The sequence below is a fragment of the Oreochromis niloticus genome, linkage group LG16 (genome assembly GCF_001858045.2).
Source record: "Oreochromis niloticus isolate F11D_XX linkage group LG16, O_niloticus_UMD_NMBU, whole genome shotgun sequence".
In the NCBI taxonomy this organism is placed as follows: Eukaryota; Metazoa; Chordata; class Actinopteri; order Cichliformes; family Cichlidae; genus Oreochromis; species Oreochromis niloticus.
In genome coordinates, this window is record NC_031987.2 from 23020588 (window position 1) to 23043110 (window position 22523).

General features: G+C 40.1%; 2 protein-coding genes across 5 annotated transcripts in view; one reads left to right on the forward strand and one right to left on the reverse strand.

The window, feature by feature from the left end:
- Positions 1-5104, forward strand: part of dachd (dachshund d) — a 91843-nt gene extending 86739 nt beyond the window's left edge. For all 3 annotated transcript variants that reach the window (XM_025903660.1, XM_005475443.3, XM_005475444.3), the window contains one exon: positions 3404-5104. In XM_025903660.1, coding sequence (XP_025759445.1) covers positions 3404-3441 — 38 coding nt within the window. In that variant the 3' untranslated portion in view covers positions 3442-5104. The remainder of the gene's footprint in view (positions 1-3403) is intronic.
- Positions 5105-16500: 11396 nt separating this feature from the next.
- gpr18 (G protein-coupled receptor 18) lies at positions 16501-21789 on the reverse strand. 2 transcript variants are annotated; one of them, XM_005475441.4, is made up of 3 exons: positions 21615-21786; positions 20840-20889; positions 16501-20533 (listed from the first exon to the last, which is right to left on the reverse strand). In XM_005475441.4, exons 2-3 carry the CDS (start codon positions 20878-20880, stop codon positions 19522-19524), a joined length of 1053 nt encoding a protein of 350 aa, XP_005475498.1. In that variant the 5' UTR covers positions 20881-20889; positions 21615-21786; the 3' UTR covers positions 16501-19521. The 2 variants fall into 2 exon arrangements, with proteins under 2 accessions (XP_005475498.1, XP_005475499.1); XM_005475442.4 differs by lacking the exon at positions 20840-20889 and having other exon boundaries at positions 21615-21789.
- Between the last annotated feature and the right edge of the window lie 734 nt (positions 21790-22523).

Sequence of the window (22523 nt, forward strand, 5' to 3'; positions counted from 1 at the left end):
GTCTGCTATCTGTGTTTACCCAGATACAAGACACCTCACAGAGGTTGAATATCCTCATTATTACTCGAACGTAATGCTTTAATACGCCTCAGCTGCGTCTGCTCAGAACCGCCCTTATCAGTGGGAGAGGTCCCAATTTATCCAGGAAAATGCTGCATGTAATTTGCTGTGAAAAGTGGGGGAATGTTCATCTTTGTGAATAAGTTAGGTCCCTTTAACTCTTTAATGTATGATTAGTCTACTTGAACTGATATTTTGTGAAAGGGCAAAAATAAGAGAAATGTACCAAGAGAAATAATGACTCCTCCTTAATTAAATGTCATTCAGTCACTGCGGGGATCTGAAACAGTTTGATGCCCCCACCCACCCCCCCCAAAAAAAGAAAGAGGAAAAAAAAGGGAAATCCATATGTCATCTTTTAAAAGATAACTTCCAGATACAGCGCAATTATAGCTCTCTATTTCATACCAAATTAGTATATTTAGCCCCCTTTAATTTCTAATATTTCACACTTTCGTCAAGAGCCTGCCTCTTTGTGATGTAATTGTGTCAGATTCAATGTGTTAAAGCTTTTGCACTTAAAGTGACAGCAGCCATTGTCCTGCTCCGATGTAAAGTCGGGGTCGGAATGATTATTTTTCCTCGTCTAATCCCGGTTCGAAACACCATGATGGGAGCGTAGAGCATATAATTTTTCGTGGTCTCTCAATCACTCTGATCATTGCCTCGAAGAGTGGAATGAAGGCGGAAACCGAATAACAGGCTGCACTTTGTGTTTTGTTCAATTAGAGAAGCATTTGTCTGCCACCCATGTCTCCTCTACTCTACTCTGCAAGCCTCGCCGTATAATTAACCTCAAATGGCAAAAAATGATGTTGATAAATTACACAAGCAGAAGGGGGAAAAAACAAGCCTATCACTCGCATGAAAGCCGAGAGAAATGTGTGGGTATATTCTCAACTCCAAACTCAGGGAGGCGAACGGGGAGGGAGAGGGAGAGAGAGAGAGGGGTGGAAAAAAAAAATAATGAGGGCATAATTTTAGAGAACTAATTATTTCTATTTGTCTTTTGTCACACTTCTCTAATTCTGCGATATTAACACAGTCTGTGTTTATTAATTGCTTTTACAGTGTTTTGAATCGGGTCCAAGAGGGAGCGTGGCTCTTTTCACAGGCAGGCGAGCTACTGGGACTGTACCTCGCCAGTACTGCCTGGCAACGGTGCACACGCGAATATCTTCCCCCAGTATCTTCTCTGGTTCCCTGCCGCTTCCCCACTCGACGTGTTCGGCAAGTTTACACGACCCTGCGCGCGGAGATAAAGTTCTTTGTTGCAAGATTAAACATCAAAACAGTTAAAGTGAAATTAAAATTAAATGAATGAATGTCACTGAAGCAAAAAAGACTGTAATTAATGGATCCCTTAATTGTCTTCATAAAATATTTGCATGGGCATAATTTGCATAATTTACATGTATTAATTAATCTTTCAAAGGAATTTTATGCTGAGAGAAGCCAAAAATTCCCTTTGTTTTATTTAGCATCTAATGAAATATTTATTCTCTTTAATGAACTTTTCATCTTGATTTGAATATAAAAATACGAAAAGTTTTAACATATTTTAATGAGACAGCCTTTCATAAAACAACGTGTCAAGACGTCGCCAGTTTTTTGGGGGATTTTTTTCCCCCAGTCGCGTGTGTAAAGCAGATGTTTCAACATTTGCGCTAATATCGCGCGCCGATTTCAGGAAGTATTTGAATCGGGGAGATTCGTTTGTCGAGTTCTCACCTCCCCCCTCCCCCCCTCGCTTTCGTGATCATTTCATCTGTCAGGAGCGAAACGCCGCGATGTTTAAGCCCCTCTCGACAGTGTATTAAATGTCATCCTCTATCAAATAATCGCATTCTCTTTGTTTTCATTAACACCCCTATAAATTGCTCCAACTGTGAAGCTGGGCAGGCAGGCAGACAGACTGCGAGGTGATGCTTGATCTGCTGTTGTGGGCGTGTGTGCATGTGTGCGTCGAGTTGTGCATACCTAACCCACACCCCCCCCCCACACACACACGCACACATTCACACACCCCCACCCCCTCCATCTTTGGCTTTCTGTTCTTGCTACTGCTGCATTCATGCTGTAATGACTTTTACACAGAACTCAGTGGTTGTTGCTTGAATAGAGGCAGCCAGAGTGCAATGCCTTTGAGACCTACAGCAGTGCTGGGTAATTAGCCTGTGTGTTTGTACACCCCCCCCCCCCCAAACACACAGTACATATACACACACACACACACACTAATACACACAACAAGCTTTTGTTGTCTCCCCTGTCTGTGCACAATTCATAAAACACAGTCTAAAAAGGAGGGCAGGACTAATTGATAGAATATTGATAATGTCATGAGCATATAGATGATAATACAGCACCCCAAAAATGAGTGTTAAAATAACAGCAATAGGATGTTTTTAATTAGCGGAGGTGAATGCTGTCTCTTCTGTTTCCAAGACATCGTAATCAGGTGCATCCTCCGCGGCTCGGCGGAATAGTAGTCAAGCGCCGTCTCTGACGTCCTGCACGGCTTGTGTCATGTCCGACAACGCGCGCCGCTAAACGCCTTTGTGCGCGTTTCTCTTTAACATTGAATTATTTAGGCGCACTGCCATGGAGAGGTGTGCTTCTTAAAGGCATTACCGTGGCACTCTCCGGCAGAGGAAATGTGAAGGTAATAAACGTCAAACATGCTCCTGAGCTGTGCCTAACAGATGCTTTTACCAGCTCAGTGTCGGAGCAGCGCTGCTCGCTCAGGCGAACACTCAGACAAGAGTGTTTGCCTGAAATGGACAAAGCTCGTTAGGTTGGAGGTGTCTGGAGATAACGTAGCAGTGGAATGTCTGCCATTTCTAATAAACACCATTCCCATGCAGGAAATGTCACTTAGCGAGCTCCTTACGTCGTAAGTGCAGGATTATGTTCAACAAGGATATCAGTTTAGATGTGTTAAATATGTGTCATGAGTCTCGTGCGTCATTGTTATAACTGCTTTTACACTGGTGGCATTAAAATGTGCATGTACGCTCTATGTTTATATATCTATGCTGATGTAGTGTGCCACACTTTGTATTGGTGTTTTCCCTCTGATATCACCAAGTTTCTTGTCGTGGTTGGAAGTAATAAAGTAAAAAGTCTGCATGATATTTAATCATATTTGTCATGGCTGCTAACTTAATCTTATCCTCAAATCAGTTTATGAATTCATAGCGGTGCCGCTGAAATTGAAAGACTACAGGGCAACATTTCAAAGTTAGGTTTCATCAACAATCGCATCCTGAGTAGTGCTTTTTACGTCAGCGGGATGTTAGCTGTTGGCTAATCTTTGGCTTCTGTGTGTTCTCTGTTGCAGATGGAAGACTTTTCTTGAAAACCACAGTGATGTACTGATAAGGCCACGAGGAGCTGGAGGAATTTAAAAAACAAAATGAAAAAAAAGGGCGGGGGGGAGAAAGAAAGAAAAGAAAACTCACGAAGACTTTCGAGAGCCCTTATCCAGGCAGATTTAGTAGTGGAAGGAAGTCAAGCTGCTTGTAGGAGTTCAGTGGACATGCTGTGTTCACCCCAATGCTGGACGAGGTTGAGTTTGAATGTAGAATAAGGAGTCTTTTTTTCATCGCAGAGGCCAACTATGAAATAGTTTGACGAAGCAGGTTTTGACACAACAGCTTGGCCAACGTGAAGGATAAACATATATATTGAGCACAGTAAAAATGTACCCATGGTACATGGTTGGTAATAACTCATAAATTCACAGCACTGAAGATTTTTATACTGTATCTCAGCCAGCGAGAAAGCTTCAAAAAAAAAAAAAGAAGAAGAAGAAATCCGACTGAAGTTCTGTTTTGTATTTCAAATTGAATTTTGAGAAGCTAAAGAGATGAACCTTTGTGTGTGGGGGGTGGGAAGGGGGCGGGAGGGGAAACGTGAGTTTATCCATGTGTTCATCAAAAGAAGAAGAAGACGACTGATGTTTGATTTTCATGTTTTCTAAATTAGATGATAATACAATCAAGTTTCCTTTTTACATTTGTTGTACATACGAGATCCGATGATGCTGATAGGAAAAACTCACTCCAGTCGAACCCGAGTGGATTGATAAGGTATGTGTATATAATGTTAAGAGGTATTGTGTATGCAGTAGAACTATTAGGCAAACAATACCGCCATTTATATAAACCTTCAGTTTTTGTTTTGTTTTTTTGTTCGGTTTTTTTGTTCCGTTTTGTTTCGTTCTATCTCTGAGCCGTCATCCTTTCCTATAGCTGCCATTTTGGTGAGAAAGCATGCAGGCATGTAAATGTTTGTCCTGGAATTATGATATTTAATAAATCCTATATTGTGCTGAACAAATACTAGGGTTGACTCACTCAAGCCCGGATGATTTTAAAAACATAATTAACAAACATTTCACTTTCAAAAATGAAGTTTTTTTGTTTTGTTTTTTTGCTGTCAATACTACTGTAATCTTTGTAACAGAGGTAATATTTCTTGGAATTTACTGTACATTTTTGTCATGAGGCACACTCAGAAATCAGCACCTCTCGATGCGTTTTTTTAAAAAAAAAGAAGAAAAAAGATGAATTATTGTCGTGTCAGCTTGAAAAACAATCAGTCATGATGCAACCTTTCAAATCTAAACGCTATTTGATTACATTGCTCTAATCCCTGTTTGACCTATACAAATACACTTTTTTATTTTAGGTTTTTTTATAGTGTTTCACGATATCCCGATAAGAAAAGAAAAAAAAGTCATCATTTTACTGTTACTTTCCCTAAAGACTTTTGGAGTTTTGGTGCTGAAACACCTGTGTATATTCTCAAGACATAAGCTGATGTCAGTCCTTTAACTGCAAAACAGTTTAGACCTTTTGTGTTTTAATCAGGAGAAGAAGAAGGAGGAGGAGGGAGAGTGTCCCATGTTCACAATGTTTGTTCTTTTTTGTTCTCAATGGAGTGTCTAGGTCTGTTGTCACTGATAACTTATATAACTTCTTGAATCATCTCTTCATTGTATTTCAAATTCAAATAAAGTTAACATGTTGATGATAAACCCAATGTTTGTGACACAGTTCTGTGCCATTGAGGTGTTTGAAGCGGTTGCCCCACAATACGCCGATGTAACATTTCCAGATTGCACACTGATATTGCTGAAACATAAACACACAGATCTTTACCACTGCGATACTCAAACATGATTTTATGCAAACATGGGGGCATCTGCTTTCTTTGAGGTTCTAAGTCATATAGTTGTGTTCATTTTAGGGACATTTACAATCAGCCTTCAGACTTTTAACTCTTTTCTATGTATTAAGAATGAATGAACATATTGTTATTTGCTTTATATAGCAGTAAAAAATGTGTATAATCAGATGATGGGAATAACTTGTGTACATTTTCCTTTCGTGTGTCCTTTGACATGGGTGTGTGCGTGTTTAATTCATAGGCCGATCTTAGATAAAAGACGCAAATGAGGGTGTGACCAAGCTCACTGTAAATAAATTACTTCATGTGTACTTCCGTGTGTATGATGCTAATTCACAATATATTGCCCTAAAATGATAAACAAAAACACTCCCCTTAACCAGCCCTGCACGATGAATGGCCATGCTTCGTAATATCCGCATTAAAAAGCACTTGGGGTCTCGCTGAGCTGTTGAGAAATCATAAAGCTGTTATAGTCGTGCTCCCTTTTTGTTTTGTGAGTGTGATATTGGCAATGTTTCGGGCGCGTAATACGTTTTCCTTGTGTGCATGTTTTCTGACCCGTTCGTGTCCACAGTGGAATAATTTCTTTGCACACTTAAAGTACTAGCTGAGGTAAGCACAAATTCATTAAAAGTTTTTGAAAGCTGTCAAATCATGAGGCTGCAGCGCAGGTTTTAGTCATTAGTCACAATCGGTTACTCATTTGATCATTTTTCACACGAAAACTAGAGGAAATACAGGTTCCTGTAATTATTTAACAGAAGCACTTCACCTGTGTTGCCATTATAGCTCACCTGGTTGAGTAGGTGATCCATATCCTGAAACATTGCAGAGGCCTGCGAGGCTTGAGTCTGCACTGGGCTGTTTTCTGCATTCCATCCTCCACTTGCTCTTTTCTGTCTACTCTCCACTGTCCTTAAAAATAAATATAAAAATAAACCTAATGACCATGCACTTGCAAGGAGAAGTAGAAGAAGTAGCTGCACATACACACACACACACACACACAGTGTACACTCCTACTGTACCAAAAGGGGACCGTTGTTTTATACAGCTCATGAGTGGACCACTTTTTTTTAGGAAACAAAAACAAAATTGAAAATATTAATTAAATGCCTTTTTAATATAATATAACAGAAAATACATAGGTCTTAGTCACAACAGATTATTTATTTTCAGATTTTTCACATGAAACACAGGGAAATACAGGTTCCTGTAATTCTTTATTTAAAGTGCTTCACCTGAGTTGCCGCCATAGCTCACCTGGTAACCATATATTGAAAGACTGCAGGGGTGTAGGTTTGAATCTGTCCTGTCCTGTCATCTGTTCCATTTTGAAACACACACACACACACACACACACACACAAGTACATGCCTACAGTACCAAAAGGGAACCGTGGCTTTACACAAGTCATAAGTGGACCACTCTTTTTTGATGTTGTTTTTTTCAGGGGGGGGGAATTCTGAAGAACCAAATATAAAATTGAAAGCATTAATTAAGGGACTTTTTTAATTAAAAATACCAAGAGGAAGGCAGCAACCCTGGATGATATTTCTTTTTTTTATGTGGTGCTGGATGTTCTGACACATTCTGAACTACGTTTAGTTTTTTAGTTGTACGAACAGAATTCCATGGGACCTTTGTTCGAAATAAAAAAATTAATAGGTAGATGCTTGTACAAGCTTTTCTTGATTTATTGCTTTTGTTTTTGATTCACAACACCTATCCACAGGGATTATTTTCAAGTAACTGTAACAGGTACAGCTCTTAAAGCACATAAAAAATATAAAATCGACATTGAAAGACAAATTTCTCTAGTAAGCAATTCTGAGTGAAATGTGTTGACACAGCATGCTTGGCCCATTCCCATTTTGCATGCTTTTTAAAGCATGGCCATAACACAGCCACAGAGATGAATAATTGACTGATTGCTGCATAATTCAGTGCTGCATTGTAAAAATTCAAGGCCTAAAATATTTCAAGCTTTTCTTCTTTTTATTAAAAATGAGGTTAAAGTTTCAATCAACCTTGAAAGAACAATATGACACACAGTGGGCAATCAATCATGGAACCATGCTTCTCGTGGAGTTCAGACTCACACTGGCTGTCACCGCTCCACTCAGTACAAACTTAAGTTCACTATCGAATGAAAGAAACTGGCATAACGTCCACTTGATCCATCAAATGACTCCAAGGTTCCTTCTTTGCGCTGCAGTGAAAGATTCACTCTGCTCACCTCCAGTGAGCTTCTGAGATGTGGGCTGTTCTCAGCTATTACTCAGATATTCTGTTTATTTCTCTATCTGATGCATTTTCCTGCACTTGCATGTGAGAGAAAAGGCCCTGCAGCTACATGTTTCATATCACTGCACATTTTGTTATAAATTCAATTCAGTACAAATATGACCATGAGGCACAAAGACTTTAAATACCAAATGTGCATTATAGATGTGTTGTTGCCTTTTTTTTTGCTTCAACGTAGTGCGGAAAGCACACTGCTGATTGCATATTCAAAGCACTGAAAGCCTTGTGAGCTGTGTGTTTTACTTACTTGGCTCGATGTGTCGATGCGCTCATGAAGACATCATGAACACATGATTATTCTGCATGATCCTTTTGGTTCATCCAGTGTCACAATGCGTACTTGGTTGATGTTTTGTGCTTGCATGATCAGCTTAAGATCGGCGACAGATTTTTTTGCACTTAAAGGATGAAAAGTTACACAAGTGAGAAATGAAGCTTTATTTATGCTTCGACGTCGTGTCAACTGCATTGTTAACCCCAGCTAATTCCTCGCTCATCATCCCAGCCAGGCGATGACCATTTAGTGAAGGCAGTAATATTGCATGTCTCTTGATAACTCAGTGGTGACCTGGAGTCTGTGGAGAGGCATTAGGAAGGTGCAGGCTGATCATCTGAAAGATGGGACTAATGTCACCTAATCAGATAGACCATTATGCATTAGTGAAACTACAAAACAGTTTTATCTGACAAGGGCCAGGCCACATTACCTAAATTAACATTTTGCAAGCATGAACATGGAAGACGACAGAAGCGAGAGGAGGGCTATAGGACGGCGGCCTGTGCTTAGACATTCGGCAGTAATTATTAATTTATGATTGTCTCTGGTCTTAATGAAAATGAAAGCCAGGAAAGAGAACAGGGAGGGATAATGTGGCGTGAAATTGAGTTTCATTTGTACAGGGGCCACCTTTTAACTCTGCGCTTCTTAGGCGGAAATGAAGCCGAGCTCTTCCCCCCCTCTCTCTAGCGAATGCATTTCAGAATTTTTTTTTTAACTATGTTTCTATCATGCCTTCCTTTGAGTCTTCAGTCAAAGCGTGCTCATATCCTCTCATCCTTTTGTGATATTTGGGGCCAACGCGGCCTTTAACATCTCCATTACTCTCATAAGGCCTTTTCAAAATGACACAAGGCTCTTTGATGTCTGATAACTATGTCAACAAGTTTGTTGAATGGAAATGTCTCTACACAGCACCACCTTAATGTCAGTGAGGCGATGGAGAAAGGTCTCAGACCAGGTTGGTAAAAAAGGGTGATGTGCACAAGATTGTATGGAGTATTTTTTTTATTTTATTTTTTACTAAAGGATTGTGGAGGGCCAATTTAAGACTTATTTTGCACTGAATAAGGGTTTTTGATTAAACGTGTGTATGTATGATGAAAAACACTCTGATGTTCTAAACACAGGAACAGATATCCAAGTCCAACATTTAATGACTGCAGTTACTTTTTTTTCTTTTAAAGGAAGTCATAATACATCACTAGCTTAAATTTCTTATGGCATTCAACTTAACTGGATACAGGCAGTTACAGACAGTGTGCACCATATTAAAACTCCTGGGCTGAAAAATTAAGTCAGTGCAAAACTGCCATAAACTACATTTTCTGGAATGGCCACTTGAGGCTGGTTCAGTCAGTTTCCACAGACACTAATGTTAACATGACTGACTTTAGAGTTTGTGTTTACAACCAGATATAGGAGCGGTCTCAAAATTATATCACAATATTTCCAAAAAATCTATGATGATGATGATGATATTCATAATGATGTAGTATATTGATGTTTGCAGCTTGCAAGCAGCACCAGTTATAAGTATAAGTAAATGAAGGGCCTTATCCATCCTTCTTTTTCAATGAGCTACTGTCATTGATGACAGTAGACCTAATTCAAAGCGAGAATCTATTGACACAAGCACAGCATTATAATGCAATAGCTGTGAGACAGCATAGCCTAGTTAGTGTTCTTGAAATTTTAATATAGGTACACTCCTTAAAAAGATTAAAGGAACATTTTGAAAACACACCAGATCACAACAATCGTGTTGGATAGCTATCCTTATATTGACTGGCTAATGTGTTAGGAACAAAAGGATGCTGCATTGATTAGTGCAAATGAAAATTATTAACCTACAGAGGGCTGAATTCAAAGAGACTCCAGAAAAGTGAAAAAATAATGCAGCAGGTTAGTCCATTTTGCCGAAATTTTATTGCAGCAACTCAGAATGGTACTTAGCAGTTTGGATGGGCTCCACGTGCTTGTATGCATGGAGACAATGCCCTCTTGATGCTATTTTGTAATTAAAAAGTGTTCCTTTAATTTTTCTTTGAGTAGTACATAAACAACTGCTTAATACTTTAGTTTAACAATAACTAAAGCAACTTAACCTACTAACAAATCAGTATTGTCATATAGTGAATCTTAAAGATATAGCGCTTTTAAACCACCTGCCTAAAGCCATGTTTTCCACCATATGACCACGTCAGTAATTCCCATCTACCGTCAGCTCATCCTGTTACATGGAGTGCAGCTAGCGAATGCAACTAGCAATGCTGGGGTGATGCTGAGTTTACTTACTTACTTGGGTTGCACATCACCAGCCGTTAGTATCTCCTTCTTAGCCAGGTTGTACTCAATGGTTTGTTTTTGCCTCAACAAGTTAACGTTTTCCTTATTTATCAGGAAGAGTTTACTTGTATATTCTGCAAAACACTGCTTTGTTGGAGTTTGTTGAAGTGGCTCCCTGTTTAGGTAGTTAATCCTTACTCACTGTCAGACATGCCTGGGCTCATTGTTGTCTTGTTGTGTAGACATGGGAACGTAAAAACATGGCATTGCTATAGCAATGATATCATGATATGACATTTTTATATCATTTTAATATTTATATCACTGTTATCTTGGATAGTATGATCTAGCACAGGCCTAGCCTCGGTTTCTATAACTAACTGATTTATCTCTTTATGATAGCTATGGGTTTTTATTTCCCCATTTCAATTTTATTAATTTGTGGATGCACTACACTACAGGTAGATGCTGACTGGGTTTCACTTTGGCTAATTCAAGTAACTGAATTAAACTTCCTGACTGTGTTTGTGGTGTTGGTGCCTTTCATAATATAATTTTCTGCCAAATAAGATGTATTATTATCAAAAAAAGTGCAAACAGTCTGTCCAAGAAGTCATTTTTTGGTAAGTAAAATTATAGTTATGTTACGTAGCACTAATTAGCATCAACATTAGCATCATTAGCACTCTTTTAAGTTTATATCATGGGGCACAATGATGCAAAGTCCAGTATTACCTCTGTTTTGGGGGTGGTACAGTGATGTGGTGGTTAATACTGTCGCTTCAAAGTCCTGGGTTTAAATACAGGCTTCTGCCTTTCTTTGTGGAGTTTGCATGTTCTCCCCATGTCTTTGTGAGCTGTTAGCAAGTACTCAGGCTTCTTAGGTTAACTGGTCATTATACATTTGGATGTAGGTGTGAATGTGAATGAGTTACATTGGATGGAAGGATGGATGGATGGAGCTTTGAGAATCACACATTAAAAAAATATTAAATTTAAATGCTAGAACAACTTGACCATGAATTAAAGAAGCTAGATCATTAGAACTGTGGGGATCCTCAGTCTTTGAAAGAGATGGACAGAGGTGGGTTCTTTAGTTAAAGCCAGTAGGAGTACCAGCTGTCACATGATCCATAGTCAATAGGAAATTTGATTTCTGCCACAAGGATCATTATTGTTACTCATACAGAGAAATGTGAAGATTTAAATCTATTCAGTATATAAACCTAATATTCATTGTCTTATATTACCTCAGTAAACATGAATAAATGATTGAATATGTGGCACACATTAAATGGTTTGATAGTTTATATTTTAAGCATTTATTTAACTTTTGTACGCCATGACAAAGAAAATATTTTGGTATTGAAGGAAATTGCCAAAGTAATTAATTACACCTGTGGCGACAACAGAAGGTTATTTTTTTTCTAATTAATGATGTAAATGGAGAGTGGACCCAACCGAGTGGAATCAGTGTACTCTGAGGTGTTGCTCCTAGGCGTCCTAAGGTGAGGGACCCCGTCCTGCCCTCAGAGGAAATATGGGAATTGACGCAAGTGGTTCATGTCTTCTGTTGTTTGACTTTTTCACTTGTGTTTCAGATTAGTACTCTGTGGAACTACACAAAAATTGGCCTCTGCAAGCCTTTTAGCACCACCACCACAGTAGCGTATGATGGACACAGTCATTCATTTTACTTTAGTTTGTTCCTGTGGCATCGTAAGGAAAAAAGGCGGGAACTGTGTCACGAACAATGTTTTTTTCTAAGTGTCATAAAACTTAATATTTAGTTTCAATACTGGGGCCCTGAAAACTTGAAACGTGTATCATATGTTGATGTTTCTGTTGCTAAAATGCTAATATAAATGTTTAAAAGGGTTTAATTCTGTAAATACACTGAGTTAAGGGTTAAAGCGTGATTCTAAATTGGTATTCTAAATTTATCAACATTCCCTTTTTGATGTGGTTATTATTCTCAGATGAGAAAAGTAGTAGGTTACCAAAGTAGCTCCAGTTGGAGATTTATGTATTTAAGTGAGAGAAACAATTTCTAACTCACTGAATTGTTTGGTGTGGCTGAAGCCTTAATACCTATTAGTTTTCATGCTCCTGCATTCATATCATTGATGATTTGGTTTATTTATGCAGACTAAAACTTAACATGAGTAACATCTGTCACTGACATAGAGCAAGTAAAGCAAACAATGGGCTTAGTAATAAGAAGATATATTTGCACAAGGGAATTTTTGTAGATCCATTTCAAGTTTATGAATAAATTAGAAATTCGGAAAGTGATGTAAATGGTTCACGTCTTATCTTGTCTGACTTTTTTACCTGTGTTTTCAGGACATTGAACCGGTATCATTTGTTACTGTGGAATAACCAGTTTTTGGCCCTGTAACAGTTACATTTTTTAAGCGGCCATTGTTTTTCCTGAAATATCAATACAATAGTGATTCATATCTGAAGTGGCATCTGCAGGCTCTTGCAAAATTACTCACAGACACAGTATCCAAATCACCAGGGTTGGTTATATTAAGTCAATTACATTTTTACAATTGTGAGCGAGGGATGGTTAATTTAGTTTGACCCAAGAGCCACCGACACTCCCCCAGATAACAGATGGATGAGACGAGTGACCACAGGCATAAGGGAGTGTGTGTCTGAGTGTGTGTGAGCCCACTGGATTAGTCTTCATTTGATGCCTCTGTCATAAGGGAGGGGAAGACTGAACGTTGGCTGGCAGAGCAAAGAAAACACACAGGGTCAGTAGAACACACACAAACACAAGCACACACTATTAACCTCCCCCCAGCTCATCAACTTTATTTTGCAATCTTCCCTCAGAACCATTAGAATACCCTGAAGAAATGACTTTCCAATTAAAGGGGATCTAGAAGAAGAACGTTTTTTTTTCTTTCTTTTTTTTATATCCTCAGCTCCTGGAGTCCTTTATTCCAATAATTTAAATTGGAATTGATTTTTCAATTTACCCACTGACTGTTATGGACACAGAGCATAGGGCCAAATAGAGCTACGTTGTTAGAATTTGTCATGACAGAGCCAAACATGCAAATTTGCACATTTGTTTCCTTCCAAGAAAACAATCAGGGAAGACAACAAATTTAGTCCTTGTGTGATTATAGAATTTACGCATTTATGTGGAGAGGTTACTGTAAAAACGACTCACATTTTTGTTCCAAATTAGCACGCACGATCACATTAAGAAGTTCGGATGTATAATTTACTGTAATGTTCAACAGACATTCTATTAGTGTTCGAAAAGCTTTAGCTCAGGCCAAAATGTGCCCAGTACACCACATTTCCCACAAGCTTCTAGAGTGGAGTAAAACAGTAGTCTGTTCCAGACAGGGAGCTAGAGCCGTACATGTTTAAGTTTGACAAACTATGCCAATGAACTCTGCAACAACAGCAGTTCCAGCTGCGTTCTAATGAGCATTTATTGTGCCTCTACAGCAGCGCTCGCTTTGCAGAGCCTGCTTCAAAGCGAACCAGATTCTACTTGAGCTGTTTTACAGATGCGTCTCGAAATCCGAGGCCGTTCTTCTGTGGACGAATGGTTCTGTCTTTTGCTCCTGACAGCTGTGCGGGCTTGTTGTTCGCTCTCTCCTGAGTTGTTTTAATAAAGTTGTGCTGCAGGACTAGTGAGAGAAGATTAATGGACGCACAGGAAGTGTGGCAGTTGTGAGAGGATGCAGGACAGAGCGGGCCAGCAGCCATCTGTTCCCTCTCCTTTACAGCTCTCTTAATGGAGAAGCAAACCAAACAACATGGATCTGAGCCCTGCAGACAGACACACACGCACACACACACACAGAGGCAAGCACACACACAGACACACGCACACACCTCTATTGCACACAGCTAAACACAAAACATCACTTTATATGACAGAGATGAGAGCTAGGCTTTTGTCATTGTATTCCCCCTTGTTGGATGTGTGCGTGTGCCTGCTGGTACGTTTGTGTATATATGTGTGTGTGTGTGTGTGTGTGTGTGTGTGTGTGTGTGTGTGTGTATGTGCTTTTTTTTTCCCCTACCTTTCAGCGAAATAAAGTTGGGTGTGAGCCACGGCTGTGAGATTTAGATGAAAGACACAGCCTGGATGGAACGTGATTAAGAGATATGTTCTTGAGGCAAAACAGGACTTGGCATTTGCTGAGACAAAACCTAATCAAATTAAAGCAAAACATGGCCATTGTTGTGGAGTGTGTTCTCTGCTTGTGTCACGTTTGAAATGAAACAGTGTAAAATAGATATGGGCTTGTGTCTGCGCTGCATCACCAGCGCAGTGGCTTTATTCAGATTTACACACAGGCACTGACTAATGATGGTTGTGCCCAATGATGCCTAAAGCACTTTATAGAGCTGTCTGGGTTATAAAAAATGTTTACTATGATGGAGCGGAATGGCTCGCTGAAAGAGTATTATTGTTTACAAGTTATTGTTTTCGATTAATTCACTCAGCAGAATTGTTAAATTCTCTATCCAACAGGCATGCCAACCTCCAGTTCCTTCTTCCGTCAGTAAGTAGCCTCCAGTCTTCCTTCCGCGGGCTCCCTCTCTACACCAGTGCTCCATATTTATTATTAGCCTTTAATGAAATCTATAGTCCGACTGTTTCTCATTTTGTTTGTTTTCAATGAGCGCAGGCCATGTCACGTTAAATGACAACATGCATCGTCTCCCTCTTTTTCCCAGTGAAGACATCTGTACGACATGATGAAGTTTCCTCTCTGAGTATCAATCCTGTAATTGAGCTCAGGGAGAGGAGACGTGATGTGCACACAGAGGAAGTGAAAGGCCTCCCTCGCTCTTCATTCCATTCCTTCATCCCTCCCTCTGTTTCTCCCTCTTTCCTACACACACACACACACACACACACTATAGACTAATGCTGCATCCTACTTTTATGCACATTTATTCTTCTCTTCCTCTTTACCTGCTTGTACATTCAATTTGTCAGTCAGCTCTCTTTAGATGCACATCAGCTGAAGTAAGTGCATTAGCATTAGCTGCCATAATATTGCTTTCTGTTCAGAGAGCCCTGCACTATGGGCAAGGAGCTCTGCAGAGAGGAGAGATGCAAGTGGCATCTCATAATAGTGTCTTCAACAAGAATTTCACAACACTACATCCTGAGTGAGGCCGTGTCCTGGAGCTACAGTGTCTTTATCCATGTCTTTTTATCCGCCTTGTAATGTTGCTTTCTCATTCTTCTTTGACAATACCGTGGATCATGCGGAACCCGAAGTGAGACCGGATTAAATATTAACACAACCTGACACGGTCCCCACTGGAGCTCCTATTCCACTTCACCTAATAGAATTAAAAAACTTTGCCACGTGCATGGAGCAGAACAGTGTTGCGAATGTTATTCTTTACAATGACTTTGAACAAATCTTATATAGATCTATGGAGAACCTGACAAGGAGGAGGCCAAGGTTTCCATTCAACCACTTAGCTGAGCTGGGAGTTGGAAAATACACACACACACGCACACACACACACACACACACACACACACACACACACACACACACACAGATGAGGGCCTTACATTATTTATAGTTCTTAATGGTGGCTGGCCGTGTGTGTGAATCAGCAATAGAACAGTCTGCTAAAATAGACACACAGCTGTAATCAAGGCCATACATTTCCTCTCCTTCTTGTGCTAAATACAGGGTCAATTGGAGGCAGTTTAGCAGCATTTGAAACTCTTGCACTAGATTATCTCCTTTTAATGGAGACGAAAGACAATGCAGAAGTAGACTGCAGTTGCCAGAGGAAAAGATTACCTCTGAGAGGCTATCCTTGCTAATGTGCATACCTCACACAGTTCCTGCTCTTCATAAGATATGATTGCACGTCCAAATACAGATAAAAACAATAGCTCATGTGCTTAACCTAGTTTTGTCCAGAAAAGGAATCCATTAGTCTCATTGTGCAGCCCTTAAGCTCAGCATCGCAGGGGGGAATCCGCCGTTGAACCGCTACATCCACGCACATGTGCCTCTCATTTCCTATGGCAGTCCAGAAGTATCCTTCAACATCCTATTGTAAAGTTTACCAGGGGAGAGGTTCAGCGTATTAAAGTGCCCTGAGAGAAACGCTAAACGATGTAAATGCAGGCAGCTGCTGGCTGCTAATGCCATACAGTAGATGAGGAGGCCCAGCTGAGGCTGGATGTGTACAGTATCTATATAACATTATAGGTCCTCTTTCATGTCCTTGTGCTCTCTAATGGGAACAATATGAAGACTGATGGTATATAGTAAAACTGTGGAAAACATTGCTTCAAACAAAACTGTTACAAAATCCACTCCGCACCTTCGTTTCAGCATTAATTTGAATTCAGTCAACATTTTATTTTACATTATTTGTCACAGTTAAAAATAGCAAACTAAACCAAAGCATTTAGGTTGGTTTAGTGGCTTTCATTTTTACTACTAGTACATGGAGTTGCAGAAAAAGGGCATTACAACAATTGAGCAATACTTCCAGTCAGCAGTTTGTCCATTTCTCACGTTTTCCTTTATAGCAGATAGCGTGCAGGTGTCTCGGTGTGAATATATTTTAGTTATATTGGAATTTTGTTAATCTTTTAAATGCACAATCTTTCCATGCATCCCCCCAGGCTACAGTACAACTGTAGCTCTAACTACCCCTTCTTTTCTCCTAATTCAGAGGAGTATTTTCTCCCAGATCTGCTTTGACTTTCAGGATTTAATGGAACACACATGAACACGCAGCGTCAGAAACCAGCTCTTTAGAAACACTTTTAATCACGGCACAGATAAATATATAAAAAAGCACAATCTGAAAAACAAATGCAGCAACACTGTCTCTGATCATCATTTGATAGTGTGCTGACACGCAAACTCTATTAAGCTGTCTTCAAATATGCAAAAATGATATGATTTTACAATGATTACATATTCACTTCCCCAGCTGGCTGGCTCCAAGCGTCTCCATTTGTCATCGACTATTGTGTCCAATTATATGATTAGCTTTGAACACTCCAGCACTTCGAGAGCTCTCGTGTGTTCTGCCGCGCAGAGTGATTCACAAACAAAGTCATTACAACATGTATTCACACATATCAAATAACAAAACAGATGGCCACTGCGCCTGCTGCCTGATTTGTTTTCCACACGAGTGGTGGAAAAAAAAAGAGAAAGGAGAAGAAAAAAAAGTATTTTGTGCGAGCTGTGTTTAATGCTGACTGTTTTTATTCCCAAAGAAGAGCAGCTGGCTGTTGCGCTGTTAGATCAGCTCCTATGAAAGACAATCTTGTTTTCATTAATTTCTCTACAACAAAGGCACTTGTTGGGAAGATTTAGAATTACAGCGGGTAAAGCTTCCGGATAATTCATCACAGGGACTTGACAGGAAACTTAATTGTTTTAAATGCCAGTTGCTGTGAGCACTGTGGCTGGTTTGTCTTTGATGTCTAACAGGTGGGACACATAGACAACCCTCTGATGTTTCATTTGACCTTTGACCTCTCCCTTATAAATCCACTTGTAGTCCACCAGCCAATAAAACTATCACCATATGATGAACTGCAGTTCCCAGAATTCCACGAGATGGAAATTTTGATGTCTGCCTTCTTTTATTTAGGACAGTGTAAATCCAACCCTTTCATGCCATACACATTGGCCTCTTCTTCATCTGAATGCTGTTAACCAATCAGCCGAATGCCACGTGGACCATCAGTACAGTTTATCCTTTTACTACTCTGAGTATGAATACAGCTGAGTTTGCTTGTGAAAAATCAATCTTCAGAACATTAACAGAATCAGGCACATTTTAAAGACTTTCACAGTTTAATGCGGTATATTTAGCCTGTGTTTGCAAGTGATCAGCTATGCAATAACTTTGCTATCTGTGATTGCACCACAGGGTGCTCTTACTGTGTAATTGAAAGCGCCACCACACTGTTACCCAGCTACAGTGGCTTACTGTCTAACCCAATTAAGATTGCGTTGTCGCGACAGAAACAATAACTCAATTATTTTAACAACTGGCCACACCAAAATCAATTCTTAGTGATGTTTGGGCTGGACACCTATCAAAATCGTCACATTTCTTCCACTTACAGCCACTTGGCAGAGACAGAACTGTCACACATTCACTTCTAACTCATTTCCTTGTCTGTCATTTGAGGAAGAAGAAACTGAGAATAAATTACTTTTGCGGCAGAGACCTGACACTGAAGTATCTCCGTGCAGAAAAAAGGTTCTCTCTTTTAAGCTTAAGGTGGCTTTAAATCTACCGAATAGCCTCCCTGACATCTCTCGAGCATGTTACTGTAAATGCACTCCAAGCGACTGAATCATTTAACATCCAATCAATACAATTCACATTGCACCATAAACACGCTTTGGTCTGATTCCTGTTTCGGAAAGCTGCTAGGACTTCTGTGTAAATGAGGCGCACTGGTTGTTTCACAGGGAAGAAAAACTGAAGTGTTGGCTTTTGTGAAGCTGGATGTAATAAATGTAATGTAACAAAGAAAAAGACTTTTAAAACAGAAAACAAAAATCCTGCACAGTCTGTTTGACAAAAGTCAAGAAAGCACTGTGTTGGCCTGCTCTGGTGGGTTGTTGGGATCTGCTGTAGCTGTGCCATGCTGCCATCATCTGGCCAATAAACTTACAACAATTTTAACCAAACTTGTGGCGTGTTCTAAGTATGTGCTGCACCACAGGTTGGACTTTCCCTTTTTTCTATGCAAATCTAAATCTAAATGCAGCTGAAAAAACGTTGCTCCCTGTGTGCATGACATCATGCAGCAGTAAAGGCAACATTTGCTCACTTCGCCTCTGCAGAAACTGAGTTGCTGCAGAGGTAAAGTTCAAAACACCGCACGACAGCAAACCAAAGAGACAATACTTAAAAACCCACCATTGTTTCCTGTAAGTCCGCCCCCCCCCCACCCCCGTGGAGGCTGTCAGTGACGCTGCGAGTATGTTGAGAAGAGTTTCAATGTTCACGTACAACAAAGCAGACATTGAGATACTGTGTGCTACGTCTTAAATGAATGTGAGCTTTATTTTCACCTGCACACATCACACCTGAGACACAGCCACTCGTGCTTTGTCTGCTAAAGCAAAGATGCACAAAAAAAGAAAAAAAACCATCTCAAGTCTCATGGGTGAGTCAATCAGCTCTGAACACAGATGTTTTTTGCCACAACAGCAGCACTCCCATACTGTGAGTGTAAATTACACCTCGGAAATTAATTGCAAGTTCTTGATTCCTTTGATAATGAACCATGTACACAGCGATGCATTCAGTGTTACATTGTGCAAAAGTGCTCACAGTACATTTTGCAGTCCCATTTTGAAATGACTGTGGCTGTTTCATATCATTGCGCTGGTCATATTGCTCATTGATCTGATGCTGCCTGTGTGCGTGTGCCTGCTCTTTCGTCTCACGCTCCGCAGATAGTTCCTGTACAGAATCACGCTAATCACCCTGTCCTGGAACTGCTTGGAGACGATGTAGTACAGGATAATATCCAAGACTGTGCTTAGGTTCATGAGGAATGTGGTGAAGACTGCCCAAGTGCTATACCCTCCGTCGGTGCCGTTCCCCAGCAAACGGAGCACCAAACACACATGAAAAGGCACAAAACACACCAGCACTTGGATAATGAGTGTGATGATAATCCGGATGGACTTTTGCTTCACTTTAGGTTTGAGTTTAGAGGTGCGTCCATGAATCAGATTGTCCACAATGACGACATAGCAGCCGATCATTATGCAGATGGGGACGAGGAAGAAAAAGATAAGTCGCACAAAGTTGACGGGGTTGTCATGGCGCATGTGGATGATGTCTTGCATCTTGATGCAGGTGGTAAAGTTAGAGGCCCGGTCAGGGTCCTGCTGGGAGAAGAGCAATGGTACAGAACTGCCCATGGTCATGACCCAGACCCCAACACTGCCCACCACAGCCTTCGGGACATTCCTCAGCTCCTTGCCGTGCTTTGGCTGGACAATGGCCATGTAGCGGTCAGTGCTAATGAGGGCAAACAACCACAAAGCCATGCAAGGGTAGAAAATGGTGAAGGCTCCCATGATTCGACAGAAAAGATCTCCAAAAGGCCAGTAGTCCTGGTGGTGGTATACCATTCTGAAAGGAAGCAGCAGGATGAAGGTGAGGTCTACCAGTGCCACGTTTATCATGTAGATAGTGACTGAGTTCCTCTTCTTTGTGGTTAGGGCAAACACCCATAAAGCTGTGAAATTAACCATGACTCCAATGATGAAGATGAAGCAGTAGAAAATCAGGCCTGAAATGCGGTACTCCATTGGTCCCTGCTCTGGCCTCATAGTTGCAGACATGTTGGTGGAGTTTAGATCCACTGTCATACTGAAAGACAATGGCGTTGTTTCAGTTGTCAGTCATTAGTACCTTTGTTTCAACATTTTGGTTTATATATATCACATGCGGTCATGTCTGATGCAGCTGCCGTGCTTTTAATATTCGTATGACACATCCAAAAAGGTTTTGGTACTGAAAAGGACGTACTTTGGCTACCACTTGTGGATCCCTAAAAGTACATCAGCTACATGGAGCTGAATAATTTCAATCAGCTACAAGAAAGTTAAAGATGTATTTTTACAGTGACAGTTATGACCAAAATAATCTGTCAAAACAACTCAAAATATAACTTACATATGTGGATTGTTTTGAATCTGTTCCTCATCCATCCACATGAGTAAAATCTGAGAAGAAAGACCAAAACATAAAACTTAGAAAATCTGTAAAACTAAGAGTCTTTCCTAACGTTTAGCACGATCAAACCTTCTGCTCTAGACGGGAATTAAAACGACACAATTAGATTTACAGAAGTGACACTCAGTTGAAATGGTGGCTTCTTCTAAATATGGACATTTTTATCTTACAGGTCGCAGCGGCAGCTGTTAATTTGAATATATATTTTTAAAATGCGATGCAGCTGTACCATGCGAAACAGAGAGCTTTTCTATAACTGAAAATTAAAAAAAAACACCCAAATAAACAGACAAAGAGAAAAATGAAAGCAAATGTTCAATTTAACTACAATCTGTGGTTAGAGTCAAATGTGGAAGTGTGATTTGTATCCCCGAGAAAGTGATTTAGTACCTTGATAAGAAATCATGTGACTTCTGTTTGACATTTACCCATTTCTTTTCTACTGTACTCCACTCTACGTACTTTTTTATTGTATGTAAATACAATTATAGAATATCTATCAATCTAGATATCCCACAGCAACCTAGACATAATCTAGATGAAAGAAAGATGTAAATTAAACAAACATATCATGTAAATCGATTTTTAGTAGCACCAAAAGACGCATACTGTACAAAGAAGCCATGGAAAAACGTCTGCCAATACTACAGCCTTCAATGCTTAAAAGTGAAACAGATCAGGTAGCTTTGCCTGGACAATAAAAGGCTGCACTTACCACAAAAATCAAACAAACATCTTGACAAGCTCACAGCAGCAGGTTTATGAAGCCAAATGGAGCTCATGAAGATGTCAGAATACCAAGCTCTCACGGCCAAAACAGGGAAGTGAATACTTTCTCTTTGAATTTGACTGTAATGGTGGCGAGACAGAAGAGGCTGTAAAGCCCCCTTCACTTCCTGTGTCGCCTGTGCGTTATAGTTTCTGCTCTTTTTTAGATTCCTTTACACTGTCTGCGTGGTTGGAACAGAAAAGGACCACAGCTTTCCACAGTCTGCAATTACACCCCCTTAAAGAAAATGATGTGCCATTAGAAGTGGGAGTGTGTTTGGCAGGCAGAGAGATGGCAGATTTAGGGCGAGTTATTGATTGGAAAAGTGGGGTCTGTCACAGCACATTAGTTCTCAGGGGAGTAATCCACAGCAGGTTGCTGCGAGAAGCATCTGCTGCTGGAGAGAAGTAATTAAAAACAGGATGTTGAGGCAGTTGCCATATAAACAGGAAATAAGACGGTGGTAATAGACACTTCACGCTGATGCTGGGAGATGGTTTTACACCACATCGGCTTAATGGATGCAAAGCGCATAGCTCAGGTGAAACGCTCAAGGTCAGCGTGGACCCGGACTGAATACAGATTAATGCGTCTGATTAATGTGTGTGTGTGTGTGTGTGTGTAAGGTGGTAAAAACTATCAATTGGGACGTTTGACTCAAAGAACTTTGTGAGAACAAAACTTCTTCTGTTCACGTCCTCGCTGGTTGATTCGCAGGGCTTAAAATAGAGCGTTTCCATCACTCACCACAGGGTTTTTTTTTTGCGACTCCCACAAAAGGTTTTATATGTCGCCCCGATGCACATTCATAATTGTGTCGTGCAGATTTGTCAGCTTTGATGCTAAACTTCTTCT

Excerpts from the sequence above, each read along its gene's own strand:
- gpr18 (XM_005475441.4), bottom strand. The coding sequence starts at position 20,880 with ATGTGGATGGATGAGGAACAGATTCAAAACAATCCACATAT. Across the intron at positions 20,534-20,839 it reads ATTCAAAACAATCCACATAT|TATGACAGTGGATCTAAACT; the intron begins GTAAGTTATATT and ends ATTGTCTTTCAG.